The 25,587-nt window shown below is 40.8% G+C and overlaps 1 protein-coding gene across 1 annotated transcript in view; it reads right to left on the bottom strand.

Moving 5' to 3' along the window:
- The window catches only part of plcl1 (phospholipase C like 1), a 104,939-nt gene extending 86,941 nt beyond the window's left edge, over window positions 1–17,998 (bottom strand). Inside the window, exon 1 of the mRNA XM_061792237.1 lies at window positions 17,270–17,998. Coding sequence (XP_061648221.1) covers window positions 17,270–17,446 — 177 coding nt within the window. The 5' untranslated portion in view covers window positions 17,447–17,998. The remainder of the gene's footprint in view (window positions 1–17,269) is intronic.
- Window positions 17,999–25,587: the final 7,589 nt, after the last annotated feature.

The following is a 25,587-nucleotide window of genomic DNA, read 5'->3' as shown; positions in this document are numbered from 1 at the left end:
CAAAAAAACTGTCCCCCCGTTTCATATTAGATTGTGGCTGTGGTAAATCCATGTGTGGTACGCCTTAAGCTCCATGCCTCTCTCTGCATTCACCCCACCTTCCATGTTTCCCTGATAAAACCGATTTATTCCAGTCCTCTATCCCCCCCTGTGTCACCCCCTCCTGCTTCCTTGGTGATCGGTGGTCATCCCGCTTGGGCCGTGGACAAGCTCCTGGAAGTGCGTCGCCGAGGTCGTGGCCTCCAGTACCTGGTTGACTGGGAGGGCTATGGTCCGGAGGAGCGGAGTTGGGTCCCTGCGCGGTTGATCCTGTGCAAGTCGTTGATCCGTGACTTCCATCGTGCCCGACCCGGTTGCTTGGCTCGTGCGCCGGGTGGCGCCCGTGGGAGGGGGGGTACTGCCAGGGCTGCTGTTTCAGCACCCTGAGTCCAGCCCATGTGTGTGTGTGCCATGAGTGCTTTGCAGGGTTGATGTGTTTGAGTCTAGCAGCTGCACCTTGACATCTTAATTACACCTGACTGCTCTTAAGACGCTGTGGGACTCCAACTCGTCGGCAGACTATCAACGCTCTACGTCGAGTTCGTAGCCTAGCCACCTCGCCTATCTTTTTGCTTCCTGAAGACCTAGTGAGTTATCGCTACCTAATTATTGTTCTTTGTCCCCAGTCTGCCATCTGCCCTTGCTCCCTGCAAACCAGTGCTCACCTCTTGCGGCCCACCGACAACACAGACTTCTACCCTGCCAAACCGGTCCTCGTTGGAACCCTGCCAATCCCAGATTTAGTTCTCGGAGTTCCTTTGTTCGCTTCCAAACTGCAATAAACCGTTATTCACAAACTCACCTCCCTGTCCTCTCTGCATCTGACTCCAACTTGCAATCTGAATCCTGACAAAAGTTCTGGATCTCCATTGGCAGTGAAGTTAACAGCTCAGTGGTTAACAAGTCCACAGGTATTTAGAAACTTTGGTGGGGTCGGGGGGCTCAAATACTATTATCATAATGAGGGGCAGAGGTGGGACCAAGTCATTACTTTGCAAGTCACAAGTCTCAAGTCTTTACCCTCAAGTCCCGAGTCAAGTCCCAAGTCAAGACAAGCAAGTCCCCTGTCAAGTCGTAACTCTTAGTTTTGAGTCCTTTTGAGTCATTTTAACAACAAAGTAATAATATATTTTAATATACTCTAAATTGCCCGTAGGCATGACTGTGAGTGTGAATGGTTGTTTGTTTCTATGTTCCCTGCGATTGGCTGGCAACCAGTTCAGGGTGTACCCCGCCTCCTGCCCGATGACAGCTGGGATAGGCTCCAGCACGTCCACGACCCTAGTGAGGAGAAGCGGCTCAGAAAATGGATGGATGGATGAATATATATAATAATTGTATATTTTATTAATATATTGTATTTTTGTGTTTGCCCCTTCAAAACTGATCGATAGTACGTTTTCAGTTATTCTATGAAAAATTATACAACATGCAATGACTTACTTTTTCTCACTTTATTTCTGAAGTGACATTAAACAGACCTGTTACAAATGAGAATTTGCTACCAGTAGTATTGTAATTAGTAATCGAGTGTCGTACTGACAATTGTATCGAATAATCAAGTAATAAGCTAAAATACATTTTTGTTTGGTTAAAGAGCAATTATGAATCCACAAGAGAAAATGTCAATTAATCATGAACGACTGATTGGTTTCCTCTTTTAGAAAATCAGCTGTATTTGTTTTAAATTCTCATTGTGCATTTAGCAGAAAACTTAATTTTCTTGTCTACAACCATTTCTAGTGAGGCAATTTTAACACAAATAAAAATAAAGAAAACACAAATAGATTGTGAATAAATAGATTTCAGTTTAACCTTGGCATTTCTTGTGAGTATCAAAAAAAGGCATTAATTAAAAAAAAGAGGAGGGCAAGTTTCTCATCTTGTTATAAAGGCACAATTTTATTTAACTGTGGGATCTCAGAACACTACACTGACTAAATGATGAACAGGAAACCCAAACAGCGCACGTGCTGCCCGCCATGTTAACTGTTTGCGTGATCGCTCACAAAGCTAGCTGCTAATGCTAACAAAAACGATTGTGATTCCCACAATGCAATGTGGCTGTTTTGTTTTTGCCATAATTAACGTCCTTACTGTTACATTAATTGACAGTGTCGTTGCCAGAAACTGCCGCATTTATTGTTGATTTATGTTGCACTGTTTTTTTTTTTTAATGACACCATTACTCTAGGTAGTGTCTGAAAGAGTGACATCACAAGCAATTCCTCTATATGTTCATACCTAACAACATGTCAACTGTCAAAAGATTTTATCTGTGATTAAATAGTTACTTCGGCGGGATGTTTCTACCTTACTGATATACATTACATAATTGACATTATGGTTACATTGTCCTGAAAGTTCTGTAGTATTCTAAACTTTGGCATATTGAGGTTTTGAGAGACACCTGTGGAGTTGTACCTCAATAGAGTACAATCAAAACAGTAAGCCTTTCCAAGTCACTGGGCTCGAGTCCGAGTGAAGTCACGATTCATCGTGAGTCATTGCTGTTCAAGTCCAAGTTGCAAGTCTTGTGACATTTTGTCGAGTCTAAAGTCATCAAATTCATGACTGGAGTCCACACCCCTAGTGAGGGGTTCAGTGTCCATCCATCCATTTTACACTTGAATGAGGGTTTAGAATGTTCTAAAAGTACTTAATACATTGACATTTACAGTGGATAAATGTATGATGGTGGCAGTTTGACTGCGATGGAATATATATCTTTTATTTCCTATGGATAAAACTGTGGTACAATTCAAACAAATCAGAGTATCTTTAATCATTTAAATCTTTTGGGTGAGAGAGAGAGAGAGAGAGAGAGAACTCTGACCCACTACAACGACGGCTTGTTACATCATCTGTGTTCTTGTGTGTGTGCGTGCGCGTGTGTCAGCTGTGTGTAGCATTAACCTCGGGGTGGATAGGTCGGGGGAAACTCTAGAGACTGCATGTCGGCTTGTTTTGTCATTTCCAGCTTCAGCCTGGAGGGCAACATACACACACACACACACATCTGCCAGGTTGTCATCCTCTCTCCTTCTTCAGATCCACACAGACAGAGAGGGAGAGTGTGTGTGATGGTGGTGGTGGCAATGACCAGTGAGATGTGTTTACACACACAAAGTGGGCGGGACAGGAAGTGATTTGTAGATAAACAGCTTGTCGTCGCTTAGTTGTCCTTGCCGCCCTCCAACCGTAACTCCTGTTTTTGTTTTGTTTTTCAAATCCTCTTTTATGCTTTGGTGTTTTAATTCCATGCCGCGAGCGAGGGAGGAGTGAAGGTCAACTTTATAAATCCAACATAATTCGCACTAACATCCTAATAGAAGACAGAAACACTCCCAACCTAATTTTGCTGCAAACACATGATCAAATGTCATCTGCTCACATGCCATAAATCTAATTATATTTGCTTTTGTCTATCATTAACAACTAAAAATGCACTGCAGTTAGACTTCGAGGTGCCTTAGGTAACTTTCTTTATTTTAAAAAAAAGTTAAAAGAAGTTCAATGTTTACAGTGGGTCACAATGTAACCGTTGCTAACTTCCAAGACGTTTTAGACCTCAACGTAGCTCACGTCCATGTTTTGTAAATATCAGACAATTTAGTCTCCAATTGATTGAACATACTATATACGTGTTTTTTCTGAAAGAGCCAAGTCATTTTAGTCCTCAAAGAAGCTATCGTACATCCATCCGTCCATTTTCTGTACCGCTCATCCTCACGTTTTTGTAAGCATCAAAATCATTTTAGTCCTCAATGTGGCTACCTTTTTGTAAAAAAAAAAAAAAAAAAGGCTACATTCACACTGCAGTGCATGATGCCCAATTCGGATATTTTGTTAAGTCCAGTCTTTGTATCCCATACAAAAGTTATATTACATTTAGAGATGAAAATAATTTCATATGCAATGGACCTAGTCTACCTGTTTTCATAAACTGAAGATTAAAGTCTCAGGGAACATAGGGTACATGTTTTCACAAACATAAAAGACAATTTAGTCTTCAGTTAATAACGTGTTTTTTGTATACATCAAAGACAATTTAGTCTTCGTTGTGCCTTGTAGAACTGCACAGTGTCATACTCATTTTGCATGAAGCTACCAATATGGGATGTGAACAGAGTCCACGCAGCTGTACCTAATATTGCTTCCTGTGATTATGTAAAGTGATGTCCTCATACAGCACAGAAGATGCTTTGTCGCCAACAGTCAGCACCTGTGATGAGCTGATGTGACTGCACCAGCAGCAGCATGACACCACCTCACAGTGGGCCCTCAGTGGCCAGCATTGCTTTGCATGCACACACACACACACACACACACACACTGTCATTAGTGTTGACCAGTGTCCAGGAGTAAACAAATGATTGTTCTCTGCCTGGCACTGCGGGAGAGGATATAAGAATTTTACTGAACACAACAAAGTGAGAACAAGGAGATAAGGCCATGTAAACATTTAAAAGAAAACAGGATTTGGAACAAAACAAAAACAACAAAATAAAACACAAGACAGGTTTAGGATGGGGGGGGAGATTGAGTGATCAGGAGCACACAGACTGACAAAAGGACAAAAATAAACTCAGCATCGGTAACATATACTCCCCATGTGCATGGTGCATGCAATTCCACCTCTGATTGCATGTGTTCACTCGTTGTTGGGAGGTGATGTTTTTATTATTGTTTGTTTGTGAGCAAAGTTAAGTAACAAATACAGAGCAGCTCCAGAACAATTTGTCCAAATTTGTCTGAATTTCCATATTTTCACAATTTTGTCAAGAACATTACCTTGCGACAGTCATAATCATAATCGTTAGGAAATTATGGCTTCAGTATTTGTCATTTGAATGTTTTTATTACATCAACCTTGTAATAGAAGACCCAGTTGCAGCTTGAATCAAAATACCAGTATATGAGACTTCAACATTCCATCATCAAAAATATATCTATGAATTAATTCCCCTTTGCCAATTCTGTTTTCAACCCTGGTCCCAAAAAAAGACGCGACGTCCCGTGTGGACGTGTATAATTTTATATTTATATCTTTAAAAACGTATTAATTGGCCTGCTATTCTGTTGTTCAAAGTTGGTTACTCTCCACGAAAATGCGGTTCCAGCCAGACGTATGTGACACGTGTATCGTTTCACCAAATCACTTATTCCAATGTTCTCCGACTGCGTGACACGAGCATGCAGCAATTAGTATCATGCTTTTCCGTCTTTTTCTCCCCTCGTCCTCCCTTTGCGACACTTTTGTAAGAAGCATGGTAAGAAGTGTAGCTTATTTGCTACCATGGAGGCGATGATCAGTGACTTCCAATGAGTTGACACAGGACGCAAAGAGAACTTTCCCCTCCGCGGCTTGGCAGCTGGGGGGCCTAATAAAAAAGCGTGCACCAAGCAGCTGTTCAATATGGACGCGACGGTAATGTCAGACGCTGGATTTTTTTTCCCCCAAATATCCTGTACAATCATTGTGTTTATGGCCGTAACGAGTCAACATTCAGTGATTTCCGTAACAAAATACAGACATTCCGTAACATTCGGCAGCTCTGTCTGACGGTCTGTAAACATCAACGACAATTTAGAGCCTTCAACAAACTTTTGTTTTTGGAAACATCAAAGAAACGTTGGATTCCTAAATCGTAAAAGGTGTTTTTGTAAACATTCAAGACAACAGAGTCGTCAATAAACCTAACAAACCTGACCTGATTTCAGGTACAGTATATTAAAGACAGTTTAGTCTTCAATGAAACTTAAGTAAGTGTTTTTTGTAAAGTCAACGTCAAAGACATTAACAGTTGCAACTAACAGTTGCAAATAATGAAGATAGTTTAGAATCTGCATGTGGACTATTATTCGGCAACTATTGGTGTGCAGAATTATTACGCAACTAAAACACTCATTTTCCAATCTCACTTTTTTATTTGAATTTTTTAAAATGTCCTATATTTGGGCTACTTAGACCTCCATAGAGTGGCTCTCTAGCATGGACTCAGTAAAAAAAAAAAAAGGTGATAAGCCTTCAATCCATGGATTATGTCAGTTTCTTGATTTGTAGTCGATCTGTTTTTTTTGCAGCAGAAACCACAGTCACCCAGACATTGTTCTGAGAGGTGTACTGTTTTCCTTCACTGTATATCTCCCATTTAAGAACTGCCCACAAGTTCTGAATTGGGTTCAGATCAGATGAAGAAGGGGGCCATGTCATCAGTGTTTTGTCTTTCAAGCCTTTCCTGGCCAGCCACGCAGAGGAGTGCTTGGATGCATGTGATGGAGCATCGTCCTGCATTGAAAAATGCAGACTTCTTCCTGCTTCTACTGACAGAATGTTTGGAAGTTCATTTTGAGCCCATCTTCAACCCGAAAAGGTCCAACCAGCTCATCTTTAATTATACCAGCCCATAACAGGATCCCACCTCCACTTTGCTGGCGTCTGAGTTGAAGTGGAGCTCTGTGTCCGTTCGTGATCCAGCCCGGGTCCGTCAAGAATCACTCTCATTTTATCACTCCATCAAACCGTTGAGAAATCTGTACGCAGATATTTCTTAGCTCAGTCTAGACACTTCAGCTAGTGTCTTGTTCAGTGGGGGTCTTTTTCAGCTTTTATCATCTTGATTCTTCTCAAATCCTTGGCAGTTAATTTGAGTTTTTTTCTCTCAACACGTTTCTTGCGACCCTGTTGACTATTTGCAACAAAACATTTGATGGTTCTGTGATCACGACCCAATATTTGAGATATTTCAAGAGCGCTGAAGAACAAATGACGAACCGTGAACTTAACATACACATTTTCCTAAACATTCCCTACATTAGTGTCACTGAAGACAAAATGTAGTCTTCCGTGAAACTAATGTAGGGGGTTTTGTAAACATTGGAGAATTTACAGTTGTCTTCAATGAAAGACATAAATAAGACAGACAAATTTAGACAATTCAGAGTCTGCAATAAACCTGACATACGCATTTTTGTAAACACTGAAAAACAATTCAGTCTTTGATGAACCTAAGTACATGGTTTCGCAAACATCAACATCATCAAAGATACTTTAGTCTGCTGTAAACCCTAATTTGTGTTTTTGTAAACATCCAAGACAATTTAGAGCCTTCGACCAACTTAACATATGTTTTGGTAAACATGGAAAGATAATTTAGTCTTCAATTAAGCTTAAATCCTGTACAATTTTTTGTAAACATGCTGCAAGTGTGTAGTGAGCAGCTGACTGCTTGCTTCTACTGGCGGAAGCAGAGCTCAAAGAAAAGAAGAGCGTGCCAAAGACAATAAAAGCAATTTTGTGGCGAATGGACATATCGCCACACACAAACACAAACACCGCCATCAAGTTAGTGTCGCATTTTAGAAGCTCACACTGGTATCTAACGCTAATCTATGAATCCCAGAAAACTCAGTGTAGATTTGTTTACCATGTGTGACGCTACCACTGGTAATTAACCGCACATAAATTTAAAGCAAGCGCCACAAGAGATTCAATTGCATGATCACTTGTGAAGGCAGAATTTGATCACCAAGCTACCAAATAACACTTGTCAATTAGCTTAGCGAGGTGGCGCATGATTTGTCAAGCACAAATGCAGCTACCCTCCTGTCAGTCAATTTAGCCGAACATTATTATCAGAAGCTAATTTTCGCAAAAACTCTTCGCGAACACTTATCTGTGCTAAAACTGTAGCTCTGCTTACCTTTTGGCTTTGACACCATAGCGCTATGGCTGCGACCGCCGCATCAAAGCGGTTCCTCCGCACAGAATTTAGTCCAGTCTAGTTGCCAAGTAATTGTTTCTTAGCCTCACTGTTCCGTAACAGCGCACAAACATATTTTCAGAAATCCAGTGAACCCACGCTATATCAAAGTTATTCGTTCATGCCCCCACTAAAGCGATCCTTTATCATGGGTTTTTACAGTATACAGGCAAGTCTGAATTTAGAGGTACGTGCATTTAATGTAGTACTGGAAAGGATGCAGCATTATTAAGAGGAAGAAAAAGAAGTGTAAGACGATACCACATTTTGCTGTTTTAGTTTAGTTGTTCTGCAAAAAAAATACTGATGGTATCACTATATTGCAGATTTTTGTAACATATATCCTATGATAAATGGCGATTCACTGTAGGCATACTAAAGATTTACTTAGTTGTTTAATTGCACATACAAAGTCAAGTCAATTTTCCACAATACGTCCATTTTCAATTACAACCCTAAAATACTAGTCACATATGTAACAACATGGATTTTTTTAAGATTTCTGATTTTAGGTTAAGAAAAATGTCTTTTGACGGTGCCACTATCTGGTGATGTATCATCCTCTACCACTTGGTTTAGAGACATTGAAAGTGGTCCCCCACTCATTTAAAAACATTTTCTTCCAGAATTGTCACCCCCCTGCAAATTATAGGCCCACGCCACATCTCGCCAGATGGCTTCACGATGCACGATGTTTCGATGAGCATAACCCTCCACCCACACACCCCAAAAAACACCCGTCAGCATGATGTCATTAATGTCACACTGTCCTCCTTCTACTTGCATGGGCTTGTGACATTTTAACACACACAGCCACACATTTATACGCACACTTTGTTGTTAGGAATCATCGAGTGACTCACTGAAAAACTGATTATATTACCACTAGTGCTTTTAGTTCAATCTGGAGTTTATTATTCTTATTATTATTATTATTATTATTATTGTTGTAGTTTATAGATTTTTGCCGAATTCACACACCACTGTACAACCACCACAATAGACATGTTCGTACGTGAATACCTCTCGCAAAGTATTGTGCTCTAATCCTTGTTAATCCTACACTATCACTATCCATCACCACATTTGCCTGCTGGCAGTTTACACGCGAACACAGCGAGCTAATTGAATGATGCTTCGCTGGCTAGCATTGATATCACAGCATGAGGCTGATCTGAGGTATTTAACCTGATTGAGATTAATATTCCTGCGCGATTTGTACGAGGCGACGCGGCGGAATTTCCATCATAGCACACAGCTATGCACCAATCACACAATTGTCTTTAACGTACTGTTTATTTTTTGAGTTAATAGCATTGCTCTTTTCTTCTTACTGTATGCCGTAAAATGGAATCCGTACCAACTCCTCCAATTGAAGGATGCCACAGTGGTATGGTCGGGATTATCTGTTTTAGTTCGCCAGTTTTTGACCATTCAATACAAGTGGCGCCACGGTGGACGACTGATTAGCACATCTGTCTCACAGTTCTGAGACAGATTTTCACATATATATATATATCCCCCCCCCCCGATGAACAGGGGTTCATCCATCCATCCATTTTCTATACTACTTCTCCTCATTAGGGTCATGGGTGAACTGGAGCTGACTTCAGGCAAGAGGCGGGGTACACCCTGGATTGGTCGCCTGCCAATCACAGGGCACATATAGACAAACAACCATTCACACTCCCATTCACACCTAACGACAATTTCGAGTCTTCAATGAACCTAACATGCATGTTTTTGGAATGTGGGATGAAGTTGGAGAATCGGAGGAAAACCCCCGTGGATGTTCACTGTATCCCAAAGTCTATATTGATATGGAGAACCTAATCACAATTCATTAAAGACAATTTTGTCTTTAATGAATGTAACATATGATTTTGGAAAAATCTTAAAATAGTTTAGAGTCTTCAGTGAAGCTAACACTGATGTTTTTATAATACATCAAGACAATTATGAGTCTTCAATTAAGCTAATATAAAGGTTTTCCTAAACATCAAAGAAAGTTTTAATTCATAGTCAAGCAGAACACTTGTTTTGGTAAATATCCAACACAGGTTGTCTGACATGAACATGAATGTCAGTTTAGTCTGCTACATTATGTTAACACTGAAAGACAAAGCTAACATTCACATTTTTGTAAAAATGTAATACAATTTAGTCTTCAGTGAGCCAAACATATGATTTTTCGTAAACCCGAAAACAATTTCGTCTCTGATGAACCGAGTGTATGCATTTTTGAACACAATTTAGTGTTTTGTGAATTTAACATCCTTATCAGAAAAAGTCTTTAGACTCATCAGTGAACCAAATGAACATGTTTTCTTTTCCCACACTACGATGCCATGCCGTTTGCGTAGCTGATACAGCTATCGCCACATCAACCTGCATCAGGACTCACCCATCCATTCGGTATCATGGAGAACTTAATTGGACTATGTGATGGAAACCTTCAGTGGTTTCTAGTGGCATTGGCCATGTGACACAGATGGGAACAGCATGAACTCGCATACTAGAAGGTGTTCATAATTCATCTGAGTTACGTAAACTATAATAGCGTTAAAACATTCAGGAGAGTCTGAGTCAGAGTTGAAAAGGTGAGAGTGTTTATGCCCAATGAAAATGCTAGCAAACATTGCCAAAAATTTCTTTAAAATAGTCCGCTGTTGTTTTCCTTGTCAATAATGGCATGCTCATTATTGGGTATTCCTAATGCTTGTTATCAAGGGACGTGATGATGTCATCACTACTTCAGACTAACTTTGTTCAATGCAACTTGCTGAAGCATTTAAGCAACATGAATGACAAGGAAACAAGACTTGACTGCAGAGTCAACATAACCAGAACAAGCTGTTGACGTTTATGACGATGATGATAATGATGATTATTTAGATTACTATTTGCATACGCATTCTTTTGCTCAATACGCAATCACTACATCCATGAAACTTAATGAGATTCCCTCTAATTTCCTGTGTGTATTTTGAAAGCTGAACAAACGTGTGTGTGCGTGCATGCATGTGTGTGTTTGTGTGTGGGCGCGTGCGTGTGTGTGCGTGCGCGCGTGTGTGTGTGTGTGCGCGCGCGCGTGTGTGTGTGTGTGTCAGTAGGCATTTCAGACACGTCGCAGTAATGCGAATCCAAGCTGGAGATTTTCCCTCCATTCCATTGGTCCTTCTCAATAGATTTCTTTTAAAGGGCAACTGCACACATTTAAGAACATCTGGTAGCTCCACATACTGGAGACCATCATGTGTGTCTTCTAAAACCATCTCATTCCCACGTAAATTTCACACACTTTGCAGAAACGTTGCCTGGAAGACTGTGCTTTTGTTGGACATTTACTAGAGTAACAGTTAAAAGGTATTATCCCATATGAAAAGAGAAAGACAAAAAAAAGCTTTGGGAGATCCTGCGGCCTCAGGGGCTTTTCCACCAAACACCCCAGTTCCTGGTAGGAAGAGTTCCTGGTGGCCCATGTGTTTTGTGTTTCCATCGCACTTATTAGTTCAGGGTCGCTTAAGCAAATAAGGGTGATGTTGCTCAATACTGACACTTACTGGATCTAAAAAAAATGCTGCAATTTCAAGCTTTCAAGTGAATGTCTTATTTTATATTCATCCATTCATTCATTTGATACCTTTAAAACTTTACCCTTTATCCAGGTGAGGCAATTAAGAACTGATTCTCATTTGCAATTCCAACCTGGTTGCAGACAGTCTTTGAGGTAGGGAGTTTTATTATATACAGATAAATTTCAATAAATGAGAATATATTTATTCTATTTTATTGAGATGACATACCAAAATAGATTGTACAACAGAAGCTTGCGGATGACTATAGATGTGATTTCTCAGCTGGAAAATTCAATAGGGACATGAGCCTGAAGCCTTACACAGTTCCACTGCAAATTTGAGAACAATAGATCACATCTATAGTCATCTTCAGGCTTCTACATTTATTTATTTATGTATTTATTTATTTATTTATTTATTGAAAGAGACAAGTTTATCTAATATCTTGGCATTCAGGCAAGTAACCTCCAGCTTTAGAGAACATCCGCTCACATGCCATTTATGGACCTTGTATTCACCATGTGCTTTGATGTAATGTAATATTTAACTTGTTACTATATCACATTGCACAGTTTGTATATGTATTTGCTTCTATTTTGCTTTGATTTACTCTGCTAGGTTGCCATTACAAATACCTTATCTGGATAAGGTTCAATAAAAAAAAAAAATTTAAAAATACATTGGCAGGTCTTAGTCAGTTTTTAAATACAACAGTGTGAAGTGTTTTCATGAAAAAAAAGACTAAATATTTATTTGTGAACGTACAATCACAGACAAAAAGCCAGGCTTCATTTCCTTGTCTTGCACTATGGCAAACGCAGCATTTTCCCACAGGCTGGAGGAGCTCCTGCCTGGGAAGGTTTTTTTTATTTTTTTTCCCCCGCAACTGACTGGTTTGGACCATCAGAGTGTCCACACCGGTGTTCCTCTCCTCTGACCTGGCCGAGGAAGACGTACACGCCCGCTTGGGCTCGGACCTCCGCTTCTTAACGCCACCGAGACCCCTACCACAGCTCGTCGCCGGGCCCAGGAGAATGAAAGGTAGGGTAGAACCTTCCTTATCCTGGTAGTTTTTTTCAGAGGGCACACAGGGGGAATATGAGCTACCAGGGTAGCTAGGTAAGTTCCTGCGAAGATTCCTGCGGTGGGAAAGCCTCTCTTGGTCCATAGACTTTGGACTTGAAGTAACCCCAAAACAAAAAAACACATGGTGTGAAATCAATTGAACGGAACCACGACAACCAATCCGCCAATCCGGGAACTGCTCATCTGGGAACGCACGAACCTCACGCGAATAATGCACAGGGGCGCCATCTCGTTGGACAATTACTTGCTGCTATTGTTTAGCTAACAATTCAGGGACACAGATTACAACGTAGGCCTCGGGATTTCCCTACGCTCGAAGAACGCATAAGAAACAATGTGCTTCAGTGACCTCCACTTTGTTTCAATAACATGACTTTTGAAACACCCTGTATAATAAATGTGTTAATAAGAAAGAAATTTCCCTATTCCTTGTTAAAGCATAAAAGGCCATTTCCAGTTTATTCCTACAAAGTCACATAGTTCTTCTTTTTTTTTTCAATTCCATTCCGAGAAATTTCAAATCATAAAGTTAAGTTTAATTTTGTATTTGTTTTTTTTACAAAGTAATTTTGCAGCGCTAGTATTTTTTTAAATAGCCTCAATTAGTATTTGCAAACTGCAAAGAGAAAATCGATTAATCTGATAGACGTCAATAATAATTAGTTGTTGTTTTTTAATTTTTTTAACTTAACAAATGAAACAAATTATCCATCCATCCATTTTCTCTACCCCTTATCCACACTAGGGTCGCCGGCGTGCTGGAGCCTATCCAAGCTATCTTAGGGCGAGAGGCTGGGTACACCCTGAAGTGGTCTGGGAATGTGACCAGGTCAACTTCTCCCATTGACAGTGATGTGACACGGTGACACATCTCAGTGAGTGCCGACGGGGCGACGTTGTCACAGATGACCGAGCCCATCACTGACATGGTCGCTCTCATCCGCCACTTCCTGTCGGCTGCACTGAGAGAGGGCGATCTCTTCGTCTGGCTCTTCCAGATGGACAGGTCGCTGTCACGGGCCGCTGACGGGAAATATGGAGACGGATGTTTGCTCTGCGTGTGAAATCAGCCGAGATGGTCTCAAATACCTTGTGTAAAAGGTGTAACCATTTTAACAATCATGCAAAATTGTTGCGTGGTGTAATCACAACATCTTGAAGCTATGGAGGCAGAATGGATTTCTCTCCTTGACAGCAACCAGCAGAGGAACAACTCATTCAGGCCCAACTCGTTTGCAGCCTAAACAGGCCTTCAATGTTTGCTACAACTCCTTTTACACTGCCCGCTAAAGCTGAGATTTTTGGGCTTTTTCATGTGGCTTTTCTGCTCAAACGAGACCGTCACAAAATAGGCGGATGCCATCTAGCTGGCAATTTCCCAACTTCAGAGCCGTTAAGCAAAGTACACACACATTCTGATTTTTCTTAACATCTGCTCTTATGGTGTATACTCGAGACAACCAACAATGCAGTGCACAACACACATAACAATATCTCTGTCTCCTCTCTCAAACCAAATGTCTGTCATAGTACCAAGATTGAGGCAGCATGTTATGTAAACTGTTGGAAAATCCAAAGAAGGAGTGAGTAGTAGCAGTCGTAGTAGTAGTAGAAGAAGAACAAATAGAAGAAGCAACAATAATTGTTCGCCTATTTGGTAACAACATTGCAGTTGTAAACACTTCTTGTCATATTCATTGTTGTGAATGACTTGGGGGGACACTATACAAACACTCAACACAACTAGGCTGCTTTATTTGTGTCTGGCAAGAGCACGAGCGTCAAGTCGCTTCCTAATTGACTACAGTATTGTAGTTTCCATTCTCAATCACTGAGAGTCAATGGCTCGGCCCAACTCTGTGTACAGTACTCGTAAATACAGTAGTGAACAGGTTTAACGATTGCCGATCCACAACATTTTCTGAGAAAATCGGTGTGGATTATCAGGGCCGATATTTGGCATTTGGCGCATTTTTTAATCTGACGCCCGCTAATTTAATTATTTTGGCTCTGATGCCGCCACTGCGAGCGTCTGTCTGTGACTTCTTCTCTCTCCAGCATTGTCCCGGCCACGGCGACACCTGATTGATTACCCGTGCACAGCCACTGCACTGGTAACAGCCAATCAGCATGCAGTAAAAGCCGTGCAATGCATGCACAAGGCGCTCAGTCTCACACACACACGGGACAGAGAAGAGAAAGTTTTACCAAACGGAGATGGTCAAGGGAGCAAAGACTGTATATGTTTCAAAGGTAAGCTAAGGCAGCAGGCTACATAAATTGTAATAAATCCTAGTCCTCTCCAACACACAACTACTTGTAACATTATTATGACACCATTAAGGTTTCATAAACACATGCGGCATGTCTGCTCCCTCCCCGTCCCTGTAGCTGTACACGCCTATAAGTGTTAATCGCATGAATTTGATTACAGTAAATGTTGTACTTTCAATCATGTACAGGACATTGAGTTACCTTAAATGCAATGTATAAATCTTCTTCCTTTCCTTTCGGCTTGTCGCGTTAGGGGTCGCTACAGCTCTGTCATCCTTTTTCATGTAAGCCTGCATCCTCCTCTCTAACACCAAGTCCCCTGGTGACCCTAGAAACTCACTGTACTTTTTTGTTTTTGAACTTTAAACAAAATTATTATTATTATTATTATTATTATTATTATGAAAAACAGTAGCATTTCAATTATATTGAAATTTTGGAAAAGTTTATTTACTATAGAAAAGTTTTGAGAGCTATTTATGCTGCTGGGAGCTCCCTGCACTTTTTGTTAGAATTTTAAAACAAAGATGACTATTTTCTAAGATTTAAAACAAATAACATGTTGCAAATGTGAAAAGTGGTTTAATAAATATGCTTGAAGCTATTTAAATGAAGTCAAGTGTTGGAGTTTTTAATTATTTCAAATTTTGACACCAATATTTTCCTTTTTACCGTAAAACGATTATCGGCTCCAATTATCGGTTATCGGCCTCTTTGACTACTAATAATAAGTATCGGCCCTGAAAAAAAATATGTCGGTCTATCACTAACTTCTTACATAGTTGCACCAATATCCTACCTTCACTGGATTCTGTGTAAAAGGCATAGGCAGATAAATGCCAACACTTTTGTTATAATGGGATGTCTGCGTAAAAGAGGTCAAGTATTGTGCCCCCTTCCATACCTGCGGATCTGTTGTGAAGGTCTCTTCAATCAGTATTGAGTCTTTTTTACTCTTCAGGGCCACCATATGTAACAAGCCACCTTATGATTGTTTGTGACATTGCAATAATGAAAATGTCCTCCAGAGAGATGAAAAAAAATTCAACTGGACTTCGCTGACCTCATAGCTGGCTGGCTGCAGCTATGACAGACAGGGACTCTTACACGGGTAGGGGCAAGATATCAAAGTGCATTGCAAATCTGAGGTTGTCATGTTTTAAATTAACGACTTCGTTATATACATTTTTTGTCGTTCGACGATATGCTGCCCCCAAAATTTGGTTCCCCGCCATTGGATTGTGAATAAACACGTTTCTGTAACATCATCAAAATTAAAATTAAACAAGTAAAACTAAAATCAATAATAATAATAAGCGCTCTGTGGATGGATGGATGGAGGAATAATAATAATAAGCAATAATAAGCATGTTTCTTCAAATGATGAATGATAAATCTGGAGCCACTTGTGTTGATATGTACATCTGTGTCCTGGTTTGAGTGCTGCTACATGAGCCCAGCACACACTTGCTGACAAATGAGCCTGAGACATGAAGCGTAATGTTGGCCAAACATGATCCTCCTCACTTCCTCACCTTTCTTCTTACTCACCTGCAACCTGAGCACAGGTGAGCGTGGAAATTTGCTTCCCAAAGACTTAAAATAGTTTTTATTATTGCTGACAGAAAAAAATAGAATTTGGACATACATATTTATTACACTGCAACAATGTGTATTTTCTCTCAGTGTCTGTCACTGTTCAATAAAAAACATGTATCACCATATCTTGTGTGTATTTTGGGGCTTAGCTTAGTTTTGAGGTGGCCCCACATACAGTGCCCTAGGGGCTCATGAGCACCTTAATTAGACTCTACCTGCATGTTACCATGTTATCACTGTGCAATAAAAAGCATGTATCTCTTCTTTTTTGGGTGTTTTCTTTCTAACAATACTAAAAATATTTGACTTTTCCCTGAACACATACAAAACTATTTTTATTATTATTATTATGCAACAATGTGGGTTTTGTCTAAAAGGCATGTATGCCCACATTTTTCCCTTTTGAGTTGTAAAAAAAATTGTTTTTTAAACACAAAATGAAGATATGTTTTTTATTATGAATTTTTTATAAATGTTTTTTATTTTTTTTATTTTTGACGATTTATTAATTAGTGCATCGTCCAATAAAAAAGAATGCAGTGTATCCCCAATTATTTGCCGTGTTGTTTCCGAAATATTTAGACTTTTTTTTTTTTTGTTGCTTTATGTTTAAAAACACAAATTTGCAGATATGTGCTTTTTATAATACATTTGTATGTGTAACCTGAAAACATCTTTTTTGTTGTTTCCCAAATGGAAAAATGAGCACCACTACATTAAAAGTATTCCCCCCAGAAATATATATATATGGTTTTTTTTAAATAAAAAATATCGTATACTGTACTCACTTTTTATAGCTTAACTGATTTTTCTTTTTCATCTAAAAACAGGTTAAAATATAATTAATAATGCTTTGACTTTACACCTAAATATTCATATATTGGGGACGGCCTATATAAAGTACACATCACAGTATGTCTTCCTTACCTTAATGATGCTGCTCCGACGCGGTGCTGCCTTCACAGACTCCAGCAGCATGGTCTCCGGGTCCTGGGCGGTCCCTGCCCCGCCGGGCAGGACGACGCCGCTGCGCCGGCCGCGGGACACCCTGGCCGGGATGAAGTCCGGCGCTGCGTCGCTGCACGGTCCGTCGCGCTCGGACATGTTGAGGCGGCTCGAGTCGGTGATTAGCAAGAGGAATGAATCAACCTGATGAAAGTTTGTCTCGGCTGTGTTTGAACGCCATGTAAATGTTCCGCGCGATCGTAACCACGAGCTGGCTTCTCTGTTTTGGGTCCTTGAACGCAACCAGGTGCAGTGTACGCGCACAACCAGACTGGTGCGCTCCCCCCGGTGAAGCGCAACAAGTCCTCGCAGTGTTTTAGCGTGGGGAGGGACTGCGAGTGGGCGTCAAAACCCGCCCACGTCGGAGCAAGTGGACGGGATCCAAGGGGGTTCCGAACCTCGTCCTCTCCTCTCCGATGTCAAAGTGCACGAGGGAAGCCAAGTTGAAAGAAGAAGAAAAAGGAAAGATTTTACCTCTTCTGTGCGCAGGCCAGAGACCCCAAACCCCCCCTTCTCCAACCCCTAAAAAACTGGTAGTGCTTGTACCGCTTCGGCTGCGCTGTTCACGGCAACAGCGGGCGACTTTTGACGGCCATACCCAACAACAATTGACACACGCGCCCGCCTCTCCGCCTCCCTTCAAGCCCCGCCCTAATGGTGACCTCAATCGTGATTGGCGTGCTGTTCGGCCAATAGGCGACTCCTGAACAAACGAGGACCATTGATCCCAAAAGTCGAAAGACGGCAGAAAATACTTCGTGGATAAAGCAGTGATTTTAATGCTTCGTTTTAGTATTTATTAATTTCAGTATTAGTTTTAGCTGTTTTATTTGAGGTATTTGTCAATTGTGAGATTAAAAAAAGTTCACAATGAGTATTGTGTAATGAAAACTCAACAAAAATACAATTTAAAAGAATGTTTTATCTGATACTTGTATCTCCAGTGAAAGTGCATCCAATCTGTTTGTTGTTGTTGTTGTTGTTGTTGTTGAGTCCATGATTATTGTGACAAAGCTTTTCATGTTTTCCTGCTGTTGCTGAAATAGTCCTGCGAAAATGTCCTGTTGTTGCAGGTCCCGTGAAGGCGCTAGCTAGTCGGCAGCCGTCTTAGCCGTTTCCATAAGCAACACGTAGCAACAAAACCAGCTAGGACGTAAAAGTTAGCTTCGCGGCAAAACTTGCGCTTGGTCTGGCCAGCACTCAATATGACGGCGCTGCCCGATGACATCATTGCAAGGGGACACATAGTAAGTGAACTACAATACCCGAAGGACTGTTCGGCCTTCCTTCCGAATCCGTTTTTGCATCTATGTATTTATCAGAAATAAATACATTTAAAACCCACACCGAAAACTCATGTATGAAACTAAATGATAAAGACAAAAAAATTATATTTTCATTATAATTACTTAGTTTTAGTTTGTTTTGCAAAAAGGGTAGCGCCTCATCTTTAGCCATGTGCTAAATTGGTCCAAAAATCATTATTTATGTATTACAAATAATGTATCTTTGCTCATCCATCTATGCCAGTGATATATAGTGATAAGCAGAACTATTAAATGCTCTTCCACTAGTTGGCAGATGGTACAATCTACTTGTTTATCCTCTAGTTGCCTGTTGTTGTTCATACAACAGAATAATCCAGTAGGTCTGTGTTTAACCAAACAGGCCCAAATTTCACACGAAGGAAGTATTTCTTTTTAGTCAATTGAGACAAGATCATCATTGTGTCAAACTCATTTTTTGTCACAGGCCACACTGTAGTTATGGTTTCCCTCGGACAGCCTTTATGACTGTAGAACCATATGAATGTACAATATCGTCATCATATTATTACATATACAGTGGAACCTCCGTTTTCGTACGCCCTAGTTTTCAAATGATTAGATTTTCCACATTTTTTTCGTGAAAATCTTACCCCAGCTTTTGTATGTCTGCTTGGTTTACGTACAAACACTAAACGCATCCGGCTCTTAACTTTCTCGTTTTAAAATGCTTGCAATTTCTCAACGTTATTAAAAGTGGACACAATTTGACATTTGGGTCCAGAAGAGGGAATTTATTTTGCACTATGCTGCATGTATTTTCGGTGCACCACAATGAGGCATGCAAGGAGAGATCTTAGTGTTAAATTAATTATCAATGATCCAGCCATCTATTGTCTGTACCTCGTCCTGATTAGGGTCGTGAGTGATCTAGAGCCTATATGCCAGTTGATTTTGGGTGACAGGTGGGGTACACGTTGGGCTGGTCACCAGTCAATCTCAGGGCACATAGACAAACAACCATTCAAATTTACACCCATGGACAATTTAGAGTGTTCATTGGACCTAACATGCATGCTTTTGGCATGTGGGACGGAGCAACTTCAGCTGAGAACTGTCATATGTGTCGAGTCATCTTACCTTTGACCTCAGCATCTATTGTGTCACATACCATCCACAACTGATAATGTCCTCACTTCCACATGTACCAAATATCCCAGAATATTTTGACTTCAGATCACTGCGATCTTATGGGTCCTTCCTGGACCTTTGAACCACTCTTCCACAAAGTCGAAATCAATTCTTTAAAAAAAAAAAAAAAAAAAAGATTTTCGTAACCGGCGGCACGGTGGCCGACTGGTTAGAGCGTCAGCCTCACAGTTCTGAGGTGCGGGGTTCAATCCCCGTCCCCGCCTGTGTGGAGTTTGCATGTTCTCCCCGTGCCTGCGTGGGTTTTCTCCGGGCACTCCGGTTTCCTCCCACATCCCAAAAACATGCATTAATTGGAGACTCTAAATTGCCCGTAGGCATGACTGTGAGTGCGAATGGTTGTTTGTTTCGATGTGCCCTGCGATTGGCTGGCAACCAGTTCAGGGTGTACCCCGCCTCCTGCCCGATGACAGCTGGGATAGGCTCCAGCACGCCCGCGACCCTAGTGAGGAGAAGCGGCTCAGAAAATGGATGGATTTTCGTAACCGCTAGCAGAGTTATGCTTGGTTTTGTGAGACATTAATTTAACTGTTTGTTATTGTGGTTGCTTTCCACATCATACTGGGAGCTTTTACTAATATTCTGTTTACCTCATTTAGCTCCACGAAAGGGTCCAAATATGAGGGACGGCTCTCCGCGTGCCCTATTGCAGTTGTACACCGCTGGAAACTATAACAATTAACTACAAATTAATGGTTTAAGACAACGTCAACAGATCCGACAGGGCATATGTTTATTATTGTGGTTCTACTTTGCAGTTAAAAAAATATGTTGTTAAATAAGTACCAATACCAACCTGACAACCAATCAGTAGTGAGCATTTTCTTTTAACTTCTCCTATTCTGATACTGGGTGTATTCCCTACAATAGACCTTTTGTTGTCTTGAGCTTGCAAGGAGGGATTAAATGCCTCGCTCAAGGTTGCAATGCTGATCTGGGAGGATTCTTACACACTTGTTGACGGTGATAACGTGCAGGCTGGATCTGCTAGAACGAGTCTGTGTGTCATATAAACTGGAAAACAGGGGAAGTGGCAGACTGACTGATGTTTTTTACATGCCTCCCATTAACATAAACATTTTGGCACTATCAGACGGAAAAGTCATATGTCCAAATATCCTCAATTTCTTTTTTTTCACAAATGGGTACATTTTGTCAGTCCCAAAGTGGTCTGTTATATTTCAAAAATTATTAACTAAAGTGTTGAAAATAGCTTGAAAGCAAATCTATTGACTCACTTGGAAACATCAAGTGTGTGAGAAGTGACGTATAACTCTACCTCTTCTTGACTCTGAAAGTGTGTTTTTGAAAAGATCGGAAAGATGGACCAGGTGGATTACACCACCAAGTACAGCTATCTTTTAGCTAATGCTAACTTGTATGCCCTTTGACTTCTATTCATCCTTTTTCTATTTCATTTTTAGAGTTTTCTTTTTTTTTTGATATCATAAAGGAGCACCCCAGTATTCTTTTTCAAAGGAGTTTCCTTCTTATATTGTATTAATACAGTAGATTGTCTTATAATATGGTGGATGGACCAATCATTGATCTCTGTGCTATTAATACAGTCTTGGATATGCTGTGGAGATTCAACTGTAATTTACACATGAATGGAGGAGAATGATGAAATGTTGGGTTAATGAACATGTGAACCATGTAAAATTGCAATAAAAACATGATTGGGGGGGGGGGAAATCAATAGCTGTAATGATTCATTGTAGAAGGAAACCTGTCGGCCACGAAAGTAAATTGTGTGGATTAATTTACACCTATTGCACTGTCAAGTCAGCTCATTGTTTTTTTTTTTTTGTGTGTGTGTTTGTTTTTTTAATTCCATCACTCATGGCTCTTAGTCCACACGCCCAAAAGCACACAGGAATGTTTGAAAAGGAAAAAAAATTACTGTTTTAAAATGGCTAGCAATGAGTCCTGATTTCAATTCAATTGACAATCTTTGGGGGGGGGGAGTTGAAATCTGCCACTGGGAAAAAGAACCCTGCAAATGTTCAAACGCTTGAAGAAATTCCAAAGGAAGAGTTGGAGAAAATACCACCCGAGAGGTGCAAAAAGCTTATAGATGGATACAAAAACATTTGGAGGCTGTCATCGCTGCCAAAGGGTGTGCAACCAAATATTAAAGAGGGGTGGCAATATTGCTGTGCATGCTATTTTCTGTTGGTTTCTTTGAAATTGCACTATACAAGCTGAAAAAAACTATTCTCTTTGTTAAATTACTTTGGACCTCCAATTAAGAGATCATGATGATATAAGTTTGGTATATTTCCATTTATTTTCTCGAGATAATATAAACGATAAGATATATTTCTATCCCAAAAAGAAACATGATTTATGAAAAAAGTAAAACTGAAATATCACACAGCCATAAGTATTTAGAGCCTTTGCTCAGTATTTACGTTGTAGTAGAAGCACCCTTTTGAGCTAATACAGCCATGAGTCTCTTTGGGAATGATGCAACAAGTTTTTCACACCTGGATTTGGAGATCATCTGCCATTCGACCATGCAGATCCTCTCCAGTTCTGTCAGGTTGGATGGTGAACGTTGGTGGGCAGCTATTTTCAGGTCTTTCCAGAGATGCTTAATTGGGTTTAAGTCAGGCCTCTGGCTGGGCCATTCAAGAACAGTCATGGAGTTGTTCTTAAGCCAGTTGTTCATTATTTTAGCTGTGTGCTTACGGTCATTGTGTTTTTTGAAGGTGAACCTTTGGCCCAGTCTGAGGTTCTGAGCACTCTGGAGAAGGTTTTCGTCCAGGATATCCCTGTACTTGGTCACATTCATCTTTCCTTCGATTGCAACCAGTCTCCCTGTCCTTGCAGCTGAAAAACACTCCCACAGCATGATGCTGCCACCACCATGCTTCACTGTTGCGACTGTATTGGACAGGTGATGAGCAGTGCCTGGTTTTCTCCACACATGCCACTTAGAATTAAGGCCAACAATTTCTATCTTGGTCTCATCAATCGGTCATGGAGGGTAAGGACTGACTCCTTGAAGGACTTACAATACTTAGATGAAACGTAATCATCAAAGTAACTAAGTTACTTTTAAGCTCTAGTAATGAATAAAGTAACTAAGTTTCTTTTTCAAGGTAAGTGTGGCAACACTATACACGATATATGTATTGTTCTTCGGTTTGCAACAAAAACGATGCTCACATACAGCAGTGTTGCTTCTTTTCAAAAAACACTTTGAAAGCGTGCGAGAGTGGGTCCTCGGGAATACTTGCAAGGCGGAGGAGATATGTGTCGGTCCTTGAGCCACACAGCTGTGGAATGTGGTCAGCCAGTGAGGCCCATTAGTGCACCCAGCTCACCCCTCGCACTCCTGCGTTATGTGCTGCTGAAGTACAAGCACGCGCTGCACTAACTCGCTGCATGACACATAACAGAAGGTGTTACTTTTTAACTTTACTCGCAGAAAGAGCTCGGAGATTAAGTGGAACTGAATAACAATTAGACTGTACAATTCTCGCAGAACTAGTATTGTTGAGCTAAAATAACAGAAATACATTAATTGAGGACAATAACGTTGGTGTTTAATGAAAAGCATGAAAACATGTAATTTCTCGGCCTTCTGTCACCCACTCACATTCATCTGGATACGCAAATATTCTTAAACGGGACCCTAGCCCTCAGAATGGAGCAGACAGAATTTATGATATGAAAACCCAGTTTAGGCGGCACGGTGGACGACTGGTTAGAGCGTCTGCCTCACAGTTCTGAGGACCAGGGTTCAATCCCCGGCCCCGCCTGTGTGAAGTTTGCATGTTCTCCCTGTGCCTGTGTGGGTTTTCTCCGGGTACTCCGGTTTCCTCCCACATCCCAAAAACATGCATGGTACGTTAATTGACGACTTTAAATTACCCATAGTGTGAATGTGAGTGCGAATGGTTGTTTGTTTGTATGTGCCCTGCGATTGGCTGGTAACCAGTTAACCCCCGCCTCCTGCCCGATGATAGCTGGGATAGGCTCCAGCACTCCCGCGACCCTAGTGAGGATAAGCGGCTCAGAAAATGGATGGATGGATCGAAACCCAGTTTACGCTGTTTCCGTAAGTATTCTTCTCTTGTGCTGACAAACTCTCAAACTTACTGTATGCCATGATGACATTGCTACTGGCATATAGTTGTTCACACAACGATAGAACGGGGTCTTTAGAAAAATGGTTGAAGCTGATTTTGCTATTATAGCGACTCGATCCGGTGCATAGTGGGAAACAGCAATGCTTATTTGAGCCACCCACTGTTTAATGAGAAAGTATCCCTCACATTAGACTTGCAATTTTTTTCTGGCAGTTAATGTGGTCACTTTTTCTGTCCATTCATTTTACCACTGTTTTCAACGTTTTTGGCCGTGACATTCTTTGGCGGAGAATATCGGCACTTGTTGTCCACCTTAACTGGCAGCCTTTTTACACCAGCTACAGCGGCTGAAGTAAGTATTTAACAAGTCACCATATTTCTCATTGACTATATTTACCAAGGTGCTATTGACATGAACATTTCACCAGATGTTGGGAACAACCCAAGTAATCCCTACATACAAAAACAGTTGAATAAATAAGATCAGAAATTAAGTTGTGTGTAATAATCTGAAATGACACAGGGGAAAAGCATTGAACACGCCATCTGGTGTTTATTTAATACTTTGTACAAAAGCCTTTGTTTGCAATGACAGCTTCAAGACGCCTCCGGTATGGAGAAACTAGTCGCATGCATTGCTCTGGTGTGATTTTGGCCCCTTTCCTCCACACAAGCAATCCTTAAATCTTGAAGGTTCCGTGGGCTTCTTTTATGGACCTTGAGTTTCAGTTCTTTCCATAGATTTTCAATTGGATTCATGTTAGGTGATTGGCTGTGCCATTCCAGTAGCTTTTTTCCCTTCTTTGAAACCAATTGAGAGTTTCCTTGCCAGTATGTTTTGGATCATTATCCTGCTGAGATGTCTACCCTCGTTTCATTATCATCATCCTCGTAGATAGCAGCAGGTTTTTGTCAAGAATGTCTTGGTACATTGCCCAGTTTGCCAGTACCATTTGCTGAGAAAGCAGCCCCACAACATCATGTTCCCACCTCGAAACTTCAATGTTGGTGTGGTGTTTTTAGAGTGATGTGCAGTGCCATTTCTCCTCCAACGTGGTGTGCATTATGGCATCCAAACAGTTCAATTTCATTCTCATCCGACCAGACTATGTTCTCACAGTATTTAACTGGGTTGTCCAGACGTTGTTCAGCAAACTTTAAACAAGTTTTGACATGCTTTTTTTTCAGCAATGGGGTCTTTGTGGTGAGCGTGCATTCAGGCTTTGGCGGTGGAGTCCATTACTCACTGTTTTCCTTGTGACAACAGTACATGCTAATTCCAAGTCTTTTTGAAGCTCTCCACAGGTGGTCCTTGGCTCTTGGACAACTCTTCTGATTATTCTTTGCACTCCTCTTTCAGAAATCTTGCGAGGAGCACATGATTGAGACAGATTTATGGTGGCATGATTGCCTTTCCACTTACGTGTTATGGCCCCCACCGTGCTCACTGGAACGTTCAGAAATATAGATATGCGCCTGTATCCAATGCTATCGTTATGTTTTGCAACAATTAGTTTGCGATGGTTTTGAGACAGCTTTTTGCTCTTACCCATCATGAGATGTCTCTTGACTCACACCTTGGCAATGAAACCTTTTTGTAGGCCATCAGTTAGGACTGAACCAGCTGATATTCATTTGCATTGACAAGGGGCTGGATTGCTGTTTG

The sequence above is a fragment of the Phyllopteryx taeniolatus genome, chromosome 12 (genome assembly GCF_024500385.1).
Source record: "Phyllopteryx taeniolatus isolate TA_2022b chromosome 12, UOR_Ptae_1.2, whole genome shotgun sequence".
Lineage (NCBI taxonomy): Eukaryota > Metazoa > Chordata > Actinopteri > Syngnathiformes > Syngnathidae > Phyllopteryx > Phyllopteryx taeniolatus.
This window is presented reverse-complemented; position numbering and strand designations above follow the sequence as displayed.